The sequence below is a fragment of the Dreissena polymorpha genome, chromosome 5 (assembly GCF_020536995.1).
Source record: "Dreissena polymorpha isolate Duluth1 chromosome 5, UMN_Dpol_1.0, whole genome shotgun sequence".
Lineage (NCBI taxonomy): Eukaryota > Metazoa > Mollusca > Bivalvia > Myida > Dreissenidae > Dreissena > Dreissena polymorpha.
Genome location: NC_068359.1, coordinates 80938462 through 80958049, shown reverse-complemented (window position 1 = coordinate 80958049; position 19588 = coordinate 80938462). Strand labels below are relative to the sequence as shown.

Below are 19588 nucleotides of genomic sequence, written 5' to 3'. Positions count from 1 at the left end.
AATGGCAACCTTTGCTTGAAAAACATGGCTGCCAAGGGGGCGGGGCATTTTTCCTTATATGGCTATATATGGCTTTAGTAAAATCTTGTTAACACTCTAGAGGCCACATTTATTGTCCAATCTTCATGAAACTTAGAAGATTGATCCCAATAAGATTGATCCCAATAATATCTTTGACGAGTTCGAAAATGATGCCGGTTGGTTGAAAAACATGGCCGCCAGGGGGCGGGGCATTTTTCCTTATATGGCTTTAGTAAAACTTTGTTAACACTCTAGACGCCACATTTATTGTCTTATCTTGATGAAATATGGTCAGAAGATTTGTCTTAATTATATCTTGGATGAGTTCGAAAATGGTTACGTTTGCTTGAAAAACATGGCCGCCAAGGGACGGGGCATTTTTCCTTATATGGCAATATAAGGCTAAGGTAAAATCTTGTTAACACTCTAGAGGCCACATTTAAGGTCTGATCTTCATGAAACTTGGTCAGAAGATTCATCCCAATAATATCTTGAACAAGTTAAAAAATGATGCTGGTTCGTTGAAAAACATGGCCACCACAGGGGCGGGGCTATTTTCCTTATATGGCTTTAGTAAAACCTTGTTAACACTCTAGAGGTCACATTTATTTTCCGATTGTCATGAAACTTGGTCAGAAGATTTGTCCCAATGATATCTTGAATGAGTTCGAAAATAGTTTTGGTAGCGTTAAAACATGGCCACCAGTGTGGGCATTTTCCATTAAATGGCTCTATATGACTATAGTAAAACCTTGTTAACACTCTAGAGGCCACATTTATTGTCCAATCTTCATGAAATTTGGTGAGAAGATTGGTCTCAATGATATCTTGAATGAGTTAGAAAATAATTATGTTTGCTTGAAAAAAAATAGCTTCCAAGGGGCGGGGCATTTTTCCTTATATGGCTATAGTAAAATATTGTTAACACTCCTAATTTACTGTCTGATCTTCATGAAACGTGGTCAGAAGATTCATCCCGATAATATCTTGGACGAGTTCAAAAATAATGTCGGTAGGTTGAAAAACATGGCTGCCAGGGGGCGGGCATTTTGCCTTATATGGCTATACTAAAACCTTGTTAACACTCTAGAGGCCACATTTATTTTCCAATCTTCATGAAACTTAGTCAGAAGATTTGTCCCAATAATATCTTGTTATCTCAGGAGAGCGACTTTGGGCCTTTCAGGCCCTCTTGTTTTAAATTAGTGAATACCAATCTTTCCCTGTAATAAAACGCAATATAAATTAATTTGTGTCTTTCTTGACATTTGAATAAACAATGAATTTAATCGATTACTGCAGGCTATTTGTGCCTTATTTCTAAAGCTTAATGTACAAAGAATATAAAATATCTAGCTTGATAATGTTGCATCAGTTTTATGAGTTGTTTTTTTAATGAATGTGTTTTGCGACTTTGATATTTTGTGTATAAGTAACATACATGTAATTGTTTTAAATAAGTCATATAATCATATTAAGACGTTTGTTTTGTTCAGTTGTGTGTTAACAGTGCTAGATAACGTATTCCCAGTGTTGTGATGTTGGGGGTAGTTGTTTGTAGATTATTTATAAAAGTATATGGATATCCAGACATATTCTGACACTGGATGCGGTTATCCGAATACAGACAGATTTTGAATATGATTCCCATCCCCAATTTTAAGACTTACTGCTATCATTTCACGGTTTCTCTGTTTTCAGTGGAGAATGAGGAGGAAGCGGAGAAGGTTCTCTTCTCGTACGGCTATGGTGCCAATGTACCAAGCACAGCCAAACGAAGGCTCCAGCAGAGGTGAGCAGTCAGATTGCGAAATATTTAATGGAGAACTTTTGTTAAGTTAGGCCACGACTTTTTTTTTTATTGGTTTACAAATATTATTTTGAAAATGGTCAATCGGGCGGTCGAAAAAAAAAAAAAATTGGAAAAAAAGTTAATACTAATAACATCAGAACAAAGACAACATATCTTTTATAACATTAACACAGAGACAAAAATCAAATTATGCAATGAAACACATCTATATCTTCAAATGAAATGAGTCCTAAAAGCACCTTTTGTAACATCAGGCAATTTTAAACACTCCATTACATGACATACGTTCTTCTCCCATTAAAAAGAAAAACTGCGCTTCATTTCTGTACTTCGATGCGCACCATTGCGCAATGCGATGCCCATTGCATAAATCTTATAAATTATAAGATAAACTACTCGTACACAAATTATGTGTTTGCTCTTACTCAACTTATGAGATCGTCCATGCAAAAAAAATCGAGGTAGATCGATCCCCGCGTCGTCACTGTAATGTTTGTTTAAGTTGTTGTTGTCATGAAACTCGTTGATTTACGATGCAAAGCGTCTTATTTTTACTGCACAAATTAATCTAATCATATTTGTCAACTTCGCTTTTGCTTTATTTTGATAATTTAATCCATAGTTTAATGTTAGCAAGTGTTTTTTTTACTGGAATTGTAAACAAGGAGTCAGTTAAAGTCTTCGGAAAATGTGCAGTCTTTGTGAATTGACAGTTGACGTCATCAAAGGAAAGCCGCTTTCTGTCTGAAGCAATAAAGCGACAAATTCGCGCCAACAAAATTTGTTTCCTTTGTCTAGCAATCAACATGCCTAACCAATCGTGTGTTTGTTTCTCAATTGCAATCCTCCAATTTAATAATTGCACGTGCATATCTCCTCCCTTGAATCTTTTGCTGAGAACGGAGGCGGAGTTTAACAGTTAATTTGAGCTACTGTTTTACCCAAGTTGAGTTCCGATTTGCCGAAATTACTCGGCCCTTAGCATTGAAACGACAAATACATTTATCAATGATTTTCCGAGATATACCGATTTGTTCCTATTTTGAAAATTTCTGTACAGTTCCTATAAACTATGGCGGACATGTTTACAAAATTCCTAAACATAAATATTGTAAATAATGGCAGTGTTTTATTGGATTATTTATACGAATTATCATATTGCAAGGTAATACTTTTTTATCTACTATAATATCGGGTTTGTTTAATGTAATTAACATGTTAAACAATATAGTTGCGTCACAGACTCGGAAATAAATTTGATGGGTTCGACATTTTACTGATGCTGATTTTCCTATTGTCTGTAATTTTTACCCGAAATAATTTTGAGAAGTGCCCATTAAAGGACTGGTACATGTACATAATGTGTCACATTGAAAAATATCCCGATCTCTGCAATATTTGTGAACCAATCGTTGATTGTACTTACTTGATTTTATTCGCAACAGTACTCAAACTGGATGTGTTTTTTTTCTCGTTTCCCATGTTTTCAGTGCGGGCGGGAATAAAATATATATAAAAAAGACGATTTTCCGAATTTTTTTTCCCCCCATTTTCCAAAAATTAGGGTCGGCGGTTTTGTTAACCAAGAAATATTAAAGTCGGGGCCTAAATAAAACCTTTTTGCAGTCTTTCATTGGGGATAAGTTATTAACATATACAAGTTACAGAGTCATAATAATATCAATATCATAATAATAAGGGTCTTTTTAAAGGACAGTTAGCGTTGATTTATATTTCGAGGGTATGCCCCTATGTAGCGAATAACAGTATGACGTAGATGACGAGAAAAATGATCTATTCTATATCCAATAAATTCATCCAATCGGCATTCTTCATATATACCACGTGACCTTCCAATATATTCCGGTATTGGATCCAAAAAGTCTGTATTTTTTAACCAGGTTTTCCGAAGGAAAAAACTGGTTATTAGATTGGCGAATGCGGGCGGGCTGGCTGGCTGGCGGGCTGGCTGGCGGGCTGGCGGAATAAGCTTGTCCGGGCCATAACTATGTCGTTCATTGTCAGATTTTAAAATCATTTGGCACATTTGTTCACCATCATTGGACGGTGTGTCGCGCGAAATAATTACGTCGATATCTCCAAGGTCAAGGTCACACTTTGAGTTCAAAGGTCAAAAATGGCCATAAATGAGCTTGTCCTGGCCATAACTATGTCATTCATTGTGAGATTTTAAAATCATTTGGCACATTTGTTCACCATCATGGGACGGTGTGTCCCACGAAAGAATCACGTCAATATCTCCAATGTCAAGGTCGCCACGACTAAAAATAGATTTAAAAAAAAAAAAAAGATTACAAAGGGGGTTAATTTTTTTTGGTCATTTCAAAAGTTCAGTTTGAGTTTTCTCCCTTTATCAGATTTTTTTTCACAATGAAAACCTGGTTTTGTGACAATTTTGTCCCTTGTTCCATATTGGACAGTTGAGTACAAGTGCACTAAGCAATTGTTTTATAACGATAAAAGCTGTTACCGAGAAAAAGTATCCGAATGTACTATAATCGACTCACACGGGCGCTTGTCTTGAAAATAGCATAGATGCAATTAAAGCAATTTAAAATCAAAATTAAAATGAAACAAAGAGCTGAAGAAAGGGATATAGAATAAAAAGCTTATTAGACGTTTAAACTGTACAATACGTGATATATTTGGACTCGCACACAGTTAGAAGTCATATTGGACTCGCATAACGGCTCGTCCAATATGACGTCCAACTGTGTGCTCGTCCAAATATATCTCTGTATTGTACAGAGAAACGTCTAATAACCTATTATTCTTTTATCACACTTTATACTATATATATAAACGGTATATATGAGCCACTCTTTCAGAAAAACAGGGCTTAATGCACGTACATAAAGTATCATCGTACATTAGCCTATGCCTCCAGCACAGGCTAACTGGGGACGACACTTTCCGTCTAAACTGGATTTTCGCTAAGAAGAGAATTCCTTTTAACAAAAAATACCATAAAAACGGAAAGTGTCATCCGCACTGGCTAATATATGATGACACTAAGTACATGAGTTAAGCCCTGTTTTCCCTGGGTAAGGCTCGTATTGGGCGTGTTACATTTGTGAACAATAATACGCAAGATTCAGTTTCTCAAATTACGTAGCGAATTGATGCAAACAAATGTTAGCCATGGTCATGGCCATTTTTTTACCACAGGGGCATGGCTTTAAAACACTTTCTTGGTGACCTCTTGAGAATATTTTTATTCCGTACAGCACACTTTGGTTACAGAGAAAAAGATTTGTGTGCCTTCACAGATTGGGAGGCATTAATAATTGCCATCTGTATGTGCGTCTTGAAGCATGTGTTATGAACTCCTCCTTAAATATTGTTGGGTTCTTGCTAAAACATTCACAGTTGAACGACCTAAATGTGAAGATGATGGTGAGTAAGGGATTTTGGACCCTGACAATTTTTGGCAGAATTATGGCCATTTGTCGTAATATAAAAAAAATATTTTTGCCCAAAGCTTGAGTTTTTAACTCGTCTTTAATGGGGCGATCTTGCTCAAACGTTCACAGTTAAATTACCTTAATGTGAAGATGGTCTTAAAGACAGGAATTTTTGGTAGAATTCTTGGTCTTTGTAGGTTTGTCCACGGTAGAATATGAAGTCTCAAAATTGTATATTGTTAACTCCTCTTTAACTATAGATGAATATCTGTCAAAGTTTCACAGTTGAAAGACCTTAATGTGTAGGTAATCGTTAAAAAAGGAATTTCGACTGCAACAAGTTTTGGCAGACTTACAGCTCTTTGTAGTTTGCTATTATATATAATATATAGTTCTAGCATTGTGTGCATTCAGTTGCCCTAACTCCTTGGTTGATTTCGCTCAAACTTTTACAGCTGAATGTGCAGAAGAACGCTATGGAAGGAATTTTGACTGCAAGTAACTCGCAGTCTGTTCATGTTTTATGCTGTTTGCTGCTCATAGGTATCTAGGGGTTAGAACTGAAACCTTTAAAACTTGGATTTAGTAAGAAAGGCCTTTAATCAGTGTTTCAGATTGGCCCCAATTTCCTCAGGACAGGTGTCCTAAATGGTAAATTGTTTTCCAGACATTTGTCCTAAATCATAAAAAAACTTTCAGACAGTTTTGTTATCGTACAGTTACAGTAATAAACAAAACAAGTCAAAACTGAATGCAATGACATTTTACTTCAAATAACACTATAGACTTCGGAGAGTTCAATTATTCATGGTCAAAACAATTTCCTAAGCACAGCTCTTTTCCATGCCTCTAAGGCCGCTTCAAAAGAGGTCCTTTGGGCTTGCCATTAATACTTTTCAATGTCCTGAGTGTATGGGTTTAGCCTGTTTCTCAAGGCTTTAGAGTTTGTTTTTTTTAACGGAAAATCACCATTTATAGCCTGTTTACTGGACATGTGATGGCAAAACTGACCAATTTAAGAGGTTAGGAAATTTATCAATATGAAACTTTATTATCAAGTGCCACAATGTAAAGTTAGTTGCAATAATCCAAGTCTCAGCTATTGACCTTCCGGATGAGCTGTACGTGTGTGCTCATAAAAGCTCAAAGCATTCAAGGACAACTAAATGTTAAGAGAGAATTTCAAGGATACAATTAATAGTGAGGTCTCTCCTGATGGGTAAGATTTTTCTATTCAAATCTCCGACAGAAATTAACTAATACTTATACCTAGATACATATAACCCTATTGTACGTATTGATCGATGGATGCATACATGTTCAAACTCTATCCATTACCCATAATCCAGTCGCGTTTACATTATACGTCGAACATTAAAATTCGGAAGATTTTTCAAATTACTAATTTCATTATGCCCATTTGCGAATTAAACAAAACGTTAACATTTATGTGAAATCAATTCAAAGATAATTGGTTAAAACGCTTTAAGCGTCAAATAAATGTTTTGACAATATTACGCATGCAATGCACAATTTCCAAAAGGATTACACCCGGTTGCCATCATTCATAAGTTTTCTAAGTTACTAGTCACGATTTCAACGTGGAGGTTAACAACGTAGCGTCTGATTAGAATGGTAGGTCTAACAAATCCAACAAACTGCCACAAAACCAAACACTTATGTCAATTACGTCACGCGTCGTCTGCATACTTTTAATGCAGGTATTGAATGCCTGTGAGTGCTGTCCCTCATTCAAAGCGTGCGCTCTTGTTGGTCAAGATTGATTTCCAACAGAACGATGCTCCACTTTAAGGCGGGCTTAAGTTGGGTAAATAGATACATGTTATTGACAGACGATCGTAAATTGGCTCTTTAAATTTTCGGTGAAGTCAATATTGCTTTGATCTTTAAAAATACGCATGGATATCAAGAGCGCGAATTTTCTCGCACACATGCTGCAAATATGCGCAATCTTTGGAAAAATAGTGTGATTTGTGTAATCGCGCGGTCTAGAATGCACACTGATATTTGATCGTCCAAAAGACTTGAATTATTCCTACAGAAATGTACCGGTCACATTGTCTGACAAACGGTTTATTTGTCTGCCCGATCGTCGCACTGAATACAATTTCTTCGGTCATTTGAAAATTTATCAGCCAAAAGCCGAAGGGCCGACCCAATCTGAAACACTGTTAATAAAATTTAACTTTCTGAGGGACTACAAATGCGTACAAATACGTATCTAAGTGGTAAAGCGTTAAGGTAACGTGTTGGGATTAATGTCAAGTGTTGGGTTTAAGATTAAGTGTTGAGATTAATGTCAAGTGTTGGGTTTAAGATTAAGTGTTATGATTAATGTCAAGTGTTGGGTTTAAGGTTAAGAGTTAGGATTAAGGTTACGTGTTAGGATTAAGGTTACATGTTGAGATTTATGTCAAGTGTTGGGTTTAAGATTTAAGTGTTAGGATTAATATCAAGTGTTGGGATTAAGAGTAAGTGATAGGAATAATATCAAGTGTTGGGATAAGATTCAGTTTTAGGAGCAAGGTAAATTGTTAATATTAAGGTTAAGTGTTATGATAAACTTCACGTATTTGCAAGGGATAATGTTACTTACCAAGTTTTCTTTTCAGTGTGCATTTAGCCAGAAGGGTTCTACAGCTTGAAAAGATCAATACTTCCCTACGACAGGAGATTGACAGAGAGAAGAAGAAAATAGTTCAATTAGCGGAAGAGGTAGGCTAGTTTGGATCAAGAATAATTGAGAAGACTGGGCTAAATGGATGTTCATAAAGTGTTATCAGAGATTAGCCTGTCAGTCTTCAGCCATAACTTTGTCGTTCATTGTGAGATTTTAAAATCATTTGGCACGTTTGTTCACCATCATTAGACAGTGTGTCGCGCGAAAGAATTACGTCGATATCTCCAAGGTTACCGTCACACTTTGAGTTCAAAGGTAAAAAAATGCACATAAATGAGCTTGTCTGGGCCATAACTAAGTCATTCATTGTGAGATTTTCAAATCATTTGACACATTTGTTCACCATCATCGGACGGTGTGTCGCTGGAAAGAATTACGTCAATATCTCCAAGGTCAAGGTTGCCAGGACTAAAAATAGATTTATTTTGAAACAAAGGGGGTTAATTATAAACAATCAGTTCAGTTTGAGTTGTCTCTCTTTATCAGACTTTTTCAAATTGAATACCTTGTTTTGTGACAATTTTGTCCCTTGTTTCAATTAAAACAAAACAAAAAAGTTATTTTTTATAGAAAGTGTCACCCCTGATTAGCCTGTACGGACTGGCTAATCTGGAAATACACTTTATGCACATGCATTAAGCCACGTTTTCTCAGTGGGAGGCTTAATAATTAAACATCGCTTTTAACATATCTGAAATGTTTATTATGATTCCATTTACATTTATGAGGGCAAGATACCCTTTTATTTACGCAAATATTTCTGCTGAATGTTTGGATTAAAAAAAACAACAAGAACACCAGGCACAGAAATTTATGGTTGACTGTTAGCTGGGGGGAGAGGCTGCATTTCAGTTTAAATTATTGGTCTTCGGAGAGGTAATCTGAGTGCTTTTAGCGATAGCAGTCCCTTTTTAAATCTGTTTGCCTCCGGTCTATGCAGGTGAAGAGCACCAACTCCATTCTGGACCAGGCCCAGCAGCCGTACAACTACCTGATAGAGAGCATGCGTACAAGGGACTCACAGATCTCCAAACAGAAGGACTACATTGGCAGTCTAGAGGAGGAAAACCAGTAATGACCAACTTTTGTTCACATAGGACAATTATTTAAAAGTGCTCCTGCTTGGTCCTAATGGAAGGGCACTTCACCCTGCCTCTCTGAGGGTCCACCTTGCCCACTTAACCCTTTACCACTTCGATATGTATTTTGACGCATTTGTAGTCCCTTAAAACGTTACATTTAATTAAATACTTTTCTTACTAAATTCAAGTTTTAAAGGCTTCATTTCCAACTCTTAGTTACTGATGAACAGCAAACAGCATAAAACCCGAACACACTGCGAGTTACTTGCAGGCTGTTCTGGTTTTATGCTGGTTGCAAAAGTCATTTTACATTGCTTCTTATGGAGGAAAGGGTGAAACTACCACCATGCCCTTTTTAATTTGAACACGTCATTTTACAGCACATTTTGTTTGATGTTTAAAAGAACTAATAAAATAAACTTTTTTTTTTCATAAAAATAATGAAAAAGACAATACATGTTATGTGTTGTATAAAAATATGTTAATGTTTTATTGCAAAAATATGCCTTAGGGATAATATGACAGCACACACTTTGATTAAAAGGGCACATGGCCCTTTTCAAATCCAAGGCAGTACTGTTTAAGAAGATTTTTTCAATCACAAGATAATTATAGTCATCACAATTTCACAGATTGTATAACAACTCAAAATAAAGCTATTGTTTTGCTGTTTATATTTTGTACTCTGGGTAATATGCTTTTTGAGACCTTATGTAAACTAGGATTATATTAATATTATTAATACATGCAATGAGGTCCTACATTCAAAGAGATTGATTTGAAAGTCTTTAGCACTTCTTATTTTTTTTTTATATTTGTCAGCATAAATTGTGTTTGTTTTTTTAACAAAAATTACTTGTGTGGACACTTAATTTTGTGTCATTTTGATGAGTTTGTGTCGGTCATTTTACCAATGTGTTTAAAAATCCTTGAATCTGTCACCCTACAAAATAAAGGAAACTGAATGTCTCATGAATATGAATGATTCTACAGTAATAATCATTCAATGCCATCAACTTTTATTGTACATTTCAGACGATTAGAGAAGGAGAGGGGGGAAGCTATAAAAACTAAGAACCAGATGGCTCTAGATTTGGAGAGACTCCTCAACCAACGAGAGGTGATATTATACTTACATCGAGACATTATATAATATAGTTTACAAACAAATGAGTCATGCTCTCTTTCTGGGAAAATGGGGATGATTGCCTGTGCATAGTGCCATCCTGTATTAGCCTGTGCAGTCTACACAGGCTAATCAGGGACGACAGTTTCCGCTTGTATGGTCGTTTTTATACGCCCGTCTATGACGGGACGTATTATGGTATACCCCGCGTCCGTCCGTCCGTCCGTCTGTTAATGTCGTACGCTACGTCAAATATCCTTTGACAGATTTTCTTCAAATTTTAACACAATCTTAATATTGATAAACCCTGATCCCCTTTCGTTTTTGACGGAATTCTGAATTGTCGTTCCAGAGTTATGGGACTTTGTTCGTCAAAATTTCGTGATTTCATTGAATGTCCTACTGTAGCTATATAAAAATGTTAAAGTTGTTATAACTTTGGTATGCTTGGACCTAGAGTCTTGAAACTTGACATGAAGGTTGGCCAGAACTAGTAAGTAACCACTGGACATTTCAAGGTCATTCATTTGAAGGTCAAGGTCACTGTGACCTTGAATGTAAAAATGTTAAAGTTGTTATAACTTTGGTATGCTTGGACCTAGAGTCTTGAAACTTGACATGAAGGTTGGCCAGAACTAGTAAGTAACCCCTGGACATTTCAAGGTCATTCATTTGAAGGTCAAGGTCACTGTGACCTTGAATGTAAAAATGTTAAAGTTCTTATTTCATGTTATAACTTTGGTATGCTTGTACCTAGAGTCTTCAAACTTGAAATAAAGATTGGCCAGTACTAGAAGATGACCACTGGTCATTTCAATGTCATTCATTTGAAGGTCAAGGTCACTGTGACCTTAAATGTTAAAATGTTAAAATTGTTATAACTTTGGTATGCTTGGACATAGAGTCTTCAAACTTGACATGAAGGTTTGCAAGCACACTTAGATGACCACTGGTCATTTCAAGGTCATTCATTCTAAGGTCAAGGTCACTGTGACCTTAAATGTTATTGTTGTTCATGTATCCTACCGTAGCTCAAATATCCCCCGATGGATTTTTTATACGCCCGTCTATGACGGGACGTATTATGGTATACCCCGCGTCCGTCTGTCCGTCCGTCCGTCAGTCCGTCCGTCTGTTAATGTCGTACGCTACGTCAAATATCCTTTGACAGATTTTCTTCAAATTTTAACACAATCTTAATATTGATAAACCCTGATCCCCTTTCGTTTTTGACGGAATTCTGAATTGTCGTTCCAGAGTTATGGGACTTTGTTCGTCAAAATTTCGTGATTTCATTGAATGTCCTACTGTAGCTCAAATATCCTTCGATGGATTTTTTTCAAATTTCAACACAATCTTAATATTGATAAACCCTGATCCCCTTTCGTTTTTGACGGAATTCTGAATTGTCGTTCCAGAGTTATGGGACTTTGTTCGTCAAAATTTCGTGATTTCCATGCTCATGTACTTATAAAATAAACCATGTATTCAAATACAAATAAACTGAAGTAAAAAAATGATTCAAAGGGTTATTTATTACCTTACTACTTCATTGGCGAACGACGGGCGTATCATGCGCTCATGGCGCAGCTTTTATTATATCTGGTAAATATGTCTCTCCTGCTCTTAAGTATATCGCCATATTCTAATTATGCAATCAGGAATATTTTGTATTTAGGGGTTTTTAACCAGGTTTTCCGAAGGAAGATTGGCGAATGTCGGCGGGCTGGCGGAACAAGCTTGTCCGGGCCATAACTTTGTCGTTCATTGTGAGATTTTAAAATCGTTTGGCACATTTGTTCACCATCATTACACGGTGTGTCGCGCGAACATGATATCTCCAAGGTCAAGGTCACACGTTGAGTTCAAAGGTAAAAAATGGCCATAAATGAGATTGTCCGGGCCATAACTATGTCATTCACTGTGAGATTTTAAAATCTTTTGGCACATTTGGTCACAATCATTGGACGGTGTGTCAGGCAAAAGAATTACATCAATATCTCCAAGGTCAAGTTCACCATGACTAAAAATATATTGATTTTGAATAGAAGGTAACTATGAACAATCAGTAACAATGCACATTTTGAGTTGTCTCCCTTTATCAGACTTTTTTTTCAAATTGAAAACCTGGTTTTGTGACAATTTTGTCCCTTGTTTTTTATTGGTTGTTGGTGGCATTCAGCTAAACTTAGTTAGAATTAAAAATATGATAACTACATCTAAGATAATATCACCCAAACTTGGGTTAGTTTTGTCCCTGTACTGTGGACTTTTCTTGTAGAGAACCACTTCAAATTGTATCAGGAAACCGTAATAAAATACTGTTAATATATGTACAATTTCTGTAAATCTCGGTCATAATGAATAAGTTGCACGCTTGCTGCATCCATATTCAATGACTTCTGCATTATGTCACATGTTATTTATTTCACTTGGCCAAAGGTCGACCAGCTTATGCAAATGTGGTACTGACATTAGTTCCCTCATTTTTTTTTTGTACCAAAAATGCTTAAATGGTTCTTTCCGCTGCACATTATGAGCTAGTAACTTTTTTTAGCTCACCTGACACGAAGTGACATGGTGAGCTTATGTGACCGTGTGATGTCCGGCGTCCGTTGTGCGTGCGTGTGTGCGTCCGTCAACAATTTGTTTGTGTAGACAGTAGAGGTCACAGTTTTCATCCAGTCTTTATGAAATTTGGTCAGAATGTTTATCTTGATAAAATCTGGGTTGGGATTGTATTTGGGTCATCTGGGATAAAAATACTAGGTCAAATAATAGAAAAACCTTGTGTATACAATAGAGGTCACAGTTTTCATCCAATCTTTATGAAATTTGGTCAGAATATTTATCTTGATGAAATCTTGGTTGGGATTGTATTTGGGTCATCTGGGGTCAAAAACTAGGTCACTAGGTCAAATAATAGAACAACCTTGTGTAGACAATAGAGGTCACAGTTTTCGTCCAATCTTTATGAAATTTGGTCAGAATGTATATCTTGATGAAATCTGGGTTGGGATTGTATTTAGGTCATCTGGGGTCAAAATCTAGGTCACTAGGTCAATAATAGAAAAACTTGTGTAGACAATAGATGTTACAGTTTTCATCAGATGTTTTGGTCAGATTGTTTATCTTAATAATATCTGATTTTGGATCGTATATGGGTCATCTGGGGTCAAAAATTAGGTCACCGGGCCAATTCTAGTAAAACCTGGTTTAGATGAAAGAGGTCACAGTTTTCATCATGTCTTAATGAAATTTTGTCAGAATGTATTAATTAATGAAATCTGGCTTGGAATTGTATGTGGGTCTGATAGAATTTAAGTTGATGTACCAAGGTTAGTCAGGTGAGCGATTCAGGGCCATCATGGCCCTCTTGTTTTATAGATAATATTTCATTTACGTTGGGTGTTGAAATAATAATTACACACAAATGTTGCATAGTTGGGCTCCTACCTGAGTTGGTCTAATGGTTCATCACCTTTGAAAATCATATCCGAATATATAAAAGCAAAGGTGCCATTTATTGCATTACTCGCCATTGGTTGTGATAGTAGTAACTCGTGCGATATTGTTTACTGCATGATGAAGCTCATGGTAATGAGCATTTCCTTTAAAAAACATGACAAAATTGAAAAAGAAGGTGCCATTCATTGCTCGCCATTTGTTATACATGTATTAGTAACTGGCTGTCTCTGCTGCAGGAGATGTCAGTGATGAAGCAGGTGGTACTGAGCATGTCCCAGCATCGCCATAGCGACAAGAAGCCTCACCCAGTGAAGCCTAAGAGTGCCTCTGTTCATGCCCCATTTAGGGGCTTTGAGACAGACGATGACCCCAATGTCACTCAGCCTGCATCCATTTCATTGGTGGGTTAAACATGAATCCTATTCAGCAATGGGTTAAACATGAATCCGTATAATTGGTCGTTTTAATGTGAATCAATCTCATTGGCTTCTTTAGAACGATTCCATTTCATTGGTGGGTAAAACATGAATCCATTTAATTGTTGAGTAAACATGAATCCATTTTATTGATGGATTGAACATGAATCCATTTCATTGGTGGGTACAACATGGATCCATTTCATTTTTGGGAGAATCATGAATCCATTTCATTGTTAGGTTAAACATGAATCCATTCCATTTGTGGGTTTAACAGGAATTCATTTCTTTGTTGGGTTAAACATAAATCCATTTCATTTGTGGGTTTACAGGGGCCGTCCAACAGATTTTGGCATGTATTGAAGCTTGTCATTAAATGCTTTAAATGCTTTATATTGATAAAATTAAACATTTGAACTAAAAATCTCCATTAAAATAACAAGAATGCAATTTAAAAAAAAAGTAACCCTCAACAGGGCTCGAACCACTGACCCCTGGATTCCTGGAGTCCTGAAGTAAAAAGCCTCCAGCCTAGACCACTCGACCATCCATGCTCACATTCAGAGCAGATGTATTGTTTAGCTATATAAGCAATCCTCGTAGTTTTCCAAAATATCGAATCTTGTCAATACGACGCTTTATCTGTTGGATGGCCCCTTAAACATGAATTCATTTCATTGGTGGGTGTAACTTGAATTTTAAATAATGTTTCGTCATTTTAGCCTTGTTCTGGGAAAACTTGGCTCAAGGCATATGTGTACGATGTAGTCCCAGTTAAGCCTGTGCAGTCTTCCTTTAAAGGGATCTTTTCACGTTTTGGTAAATTGACATATTGAAAAAAGTTGTTTCAGATTTGCAAATTTTCGTTTTAGTTATGATATTTGTGAGGAAACAGTAATACTGAACATTTACCATGGTCTTATATAGCCATTATAGGCATCTTTTGACGATTAAAAAACCTAAAAATTATAAAGCGTTGCAATGCGAAACGATTAAATAATTTGGAGAGTTCTGTTGTTGTCATTTAATTATGTGAAACTTTGAAGATTGCTTATATAAAGTATAAAATATGTGGCTTATGCATACTTGGAAGGATGGCCGAGCAGTCTAATTAGTTTTTACTCCAGGACTCCGGGGGTCACTGGTTTGAGCCCTGCTGCAGTCTACTTTTTTTTCCTTTTTTAAATTTTATTCTTGATTTTTTACTGGAGCTTTTTAGATCCAATGTTTACATTTATCAATATAAAGCATTTAATGACAAACTTCAAAACATGCGAAAATCTGTGAAAAGGCCCCTTTAACCCTTTACCACTTAGATGCGGATTTTGAGGCATTTATAGTTCCTTTGAAAGTTAGATTTAATCAAAGACCTTTCTAACTAAATTCAAGTTTTAAAAGCTTCATTTCAAATCCTTAGATACTGAGGAACAGCAAAAGCATAAAACCTGAACAGACTGGGAGTTACTGGTTTTATGCTGTTTGCACATAGCAAATTTCACTTTGCTTCTGAGTGGGAAAGGGTTAAACAAAAAATTCTATAAAAGCGGAACATGTCGACCCGGAATAGCATGTGCAGATTGCACATGTTAATCTGGGACAACACTTTATGCACATGCATTAGGCCCCATTCCCCCAGAGCAAGGATTATTTTTACATTGTGTCATCATTTAGTTTTACAGGGGTGTGCTATTGATCCTTTTTGGCTGATTTCCTTCTTTTGAATGCAAGGATACTTAAACTTAATTTAACTTAAATGGATCAATTTAAAAGTGAAGAGGTTTGATCAACCAGTAAGGTTATTTGCTCTTGAAATATCTATCACTACATCAATAGCATAATAGACCAATAGGTCATAATGTAGAACATCCTTCTAGACTACCGTGTTTATGTTTTCTGTGGGAAACACCAGAGACTGTCTTAAAACAACTGACAAATTAAAATTGTTCAAACACATTTGATACCATCGTAGTTTTATATTTCATTGTAAGGTTTTACTTCTCTTTTACTCGGAGATTTGACAGCTTGTGTGCTATGCTGGTTTCAGACCCGAAGTTCACCTCCCAAGTGGGCCAAGAAATTGAAGAACAAGAATATGTCCCAGTCTACACAGAAATCTAAAGAATATACCATCTACAACTCCTGAAGAACGAAGAATTCTTCCAGCAGCCATATTTTAGATATGTCTTAAGATAAACTTAAAATATTTTTATTTTATTTCTGAATTGGGTCAAATGATACATTTATACGCCCCTCCCCCCCCCCCCCTCTTAAAAAAAAGGTTGCATATAATAGTCACTCTGTTAACTTTGTTAAGTTTTCTGTCTCAGCCATCACTTTACGGTATTGATTGATTTTTATGTCCCCCACTATAGTAGTGGGGGACATATTGTTTTTGCCCTGTTGGTTGGTCTGCCTGTCTGTTTGCGCCAACTTTAACATTTTGCAATAACTTTTGCTATATTGAAGATAGCAACTTCATATTTGGCATGCAAGTGTACGTCATGAAGCTGCACATTTTGAGTGGTGAAAGGTCATGGTCATCCTTCAAAGTCAGAGGTCAAATATATGTGTCCAAAATCGCTCATTTAATGAATACTTTTGCAATATTGAAGATAGCAAGTTGATATTTGGCATGCATGTGTATCTCATGGAGCTGCACATTTTTAGTGGTGAAAGGTCATCCTTCAAGGTCATCCTTCAAGGTCAGAGGTCAAATATATGTGGCCCAAATCGCTTATTTTATTAATACTTTTGCGATATTGAAGATAGCAACTTGATATTTGGCATGCATGTGTATCTCATGGAGCTGCACATTTTGAGTGGTGAAAGGTCAAGGTCATTCTTCAAGGTCAGAGGTCAAATATATGTGGCCCAAATGGCTTATTTTATGAATACTTTTGCGATATTGAAGATAGCAACTTGATATTTGGCATGCATGTGTATCTCATGGAGCTGCACATTTTGAGTGGTGAAAGGTCAAGGTCATCCTTCAAGGTCAAATATATGGGTCAAAATTGCGCTTGTAATGTCACTTCTGCAATATTTAAGCTAGCAATTTTATATTTGAAATGCGTGTGTATCTCAAGGAGCTGCACATTTCGAGTGGCGAAGGGTCAAGGTCATCCTTCAAGGTCAAACATCATATAGGGGGACATTGTGTTTCACAAACACATCTTGTTTTTAATAATGTGCCACAAATGATCACCATCTTGATCAAACAATGTCACATGTAACTTCCGTATCTTGACCTCAAAGGTAAAAAAAACTCTTTAGAGGTCAAATGTCAACATTTGCCATAAAACTTCGTCACAGCAATAAATTTGCTTTGTATTGATTGGTTTTATAATAACTTATGTAAACCATCATAAGTTACGTGTTTGCGTAATACACCAGTCTTCCTACCTCGAAGGTCAAGGGAACAGGTGGGAGGTAAAAAAGTGTAAACTTGATGTTAAACAGAGGGGAAAATTCCTGACACAGCAATAAATTTGCCACGTTTGGATGGATTAAAAAATTACAAATGCAAACCATCTTAGGACGACATGTTGATTAACATTTGCATTTAACACTTATCTCCCTTTCAAAAAGGTCAAGGTTGCTCTAAGAGTTTAAAGGTCAAATTTTCTGGACTGAATCTTTGTAATTCTTCACTCTTTTAGAAAATAACTTCCCACTAATGACATATATGAGGAGACAGCATTTTGTGTGTAAACCCTGTCTCTACATCAGAGGTCAAGGTCACATGTTTAGGTCCAAGGTCATAGTTGGCCACAACACAGCTTGTTTGGGCTGAAACTTTGTCATTTGACAGGCAATTATATAACAGCTTACCTCAAATGTCTTAATTTTTAGCTCGGCTGTTTTTGGAGAAAACCCGAGATATTATCATAGCCAGCTCGTTGTGTCGTCCGCATCGTGCTAAAACCTTGACATTTTGCTCTAAAGTCAAAGTGCTTTCACCTACAACTTTGAAACTTCATATGTAGATGCACCTTGATGAGTTCTACATGCCACACCCATTTTTTGGGTCACTAGGTCAAGGTCACTGACCTCTTAAAAAATAAAATTCTGACAAGCTTTAATTTATTCAAAACTGCACCCGCAGCAGAGTGTTGACACCCGTAATGCGGTGCTCTAGTTCTATTCTGGTATTCTTATAATAACTAAATGTCGTATACTGCCAAATTTACTATAGTTGTCTTACTTATTAGATGTTTAAATGTATTTGTTCAAATGTTTAACTCCTTGCTATCTTAATTGTATTTGATACAACAGAATATTGTCATTACGTTTTTGCTTTCTCCATACTGCCTGGAATATTTTCAAGGGAGTTATGATTTGAGCACAATGAAGGAAAATAGTGCCAGTTATGTGCTGTGGAACGTTTATGTGAGGGAAAAATATAAATAGAATATTCAACTTGTTGATATAGTGAGAGGGTTTGGTGGAGATCATATTGAAACCAAAAGCAAATTATTTAAGTCTCTAACCACAGACATAAATCTGCTTTCACACATATGGGTCTTTTATGAATTGTGAAACTGATATTAATCTGTGTTCAATATAAGGAGACAACATAGATCAATGATAGATTATGCAGCACATACATCAATTATATTTGGTATTTAACTCTATTGCAAATACTTTATGGACTGGTATGTTCTGACATTGTATCTATGTAAAAGTGAACAAATAATTGTGTGCTTTGCCTTTCTATACAGACCCTTACTACACGTTTCTGAAATTGTTTCAGGTGATTGTTAAAATGTCCCTATTGGTTGATTTATTTTCATAGGAAAAATATACTTTCTGTGATATTCTGTACATAAATTGTTATTATTATTGTGTAAGATAAATCGTATTTTAGAAATATTTCAAAATAATAAAACGTTTTAATGTTGTTCTATGACTTAATTGATTTATTAAAACCACGTTTATCATGTTACGTTCAATGAAACACTGACTGCTGGTTAACAAGAGGGCAAAAGGCCCTGGTGTGCTCACCTGAAACCGAAGAAACTTAACTGATCTGCTTCTAAAAATAGATAATTGGTTTACAGAAAATAACTTAAAATTGGATACCGGTATATTATTTTAATTTATCCTGCCTCTGTTGCAATTATTGACCTAATAACGAAGGGTCGAATAAACTAGTTTATCTCCGGAAGTTCCTTGCCTGACCACGATCTTACGGTAAGTACGTATTCCTATACACCAATTAACATGTTCTAATATTTGACCTTATTCAAAATGTACATGCGAAGTTCATGCCAAATGTTTTGGTAAAACAAAAAGATAGTAAAAGTAATAAATGTGTATATAATTTAAGCAAACATATGGCAATGAAGTAATCCATCTATTTCGCCTTTAAGTTTTTTTACTCAACCTTTAATATCCAGCCTTTTTTATATAAATAGAAAGCTAACAATTCACTAGAACACACTTATTTTCGGTCGTCTGCAATTGCTTTTATTTTTCAATGAAATGTAATTAAATCCAACAAAGTAATAGTATGTTAGACATAATTTATCAAAGT

The 19588-nt window shown here is 35.9% G+C and overlaps 1 protein-coding gene across 1 annotated transcript in view; it reads left to right on the top strand.

Moving 5' to 3' along the window:
* Positions 1–18953, top strand: part of LOC127882077 (progesterone-induced-blocking factor 1-like) — a 31160-nt gene extending 12207 nt beyond the window's left edge. Inside the window, 6 exon segments of the mRNA XM_052430504.1 lie at positions 1723–1813; positions 7893–7995; positions 8901–9031; positions 10078–10162; positions 13873–14037; positions 16097–18953. Coding sequence (XP_052286464.1) covers positions 1723–1813; positions 7893–7995; positions 8901–9031; positions 10078–10162; positions 13873–14037; positions 16097–16195 — 674 coding nt within the window. The 3' untranslated portion in view covers positions 16196–18953.
* The last annotated feature ends 635 nt before the right edge of the window (positions 18954–19588 follow it).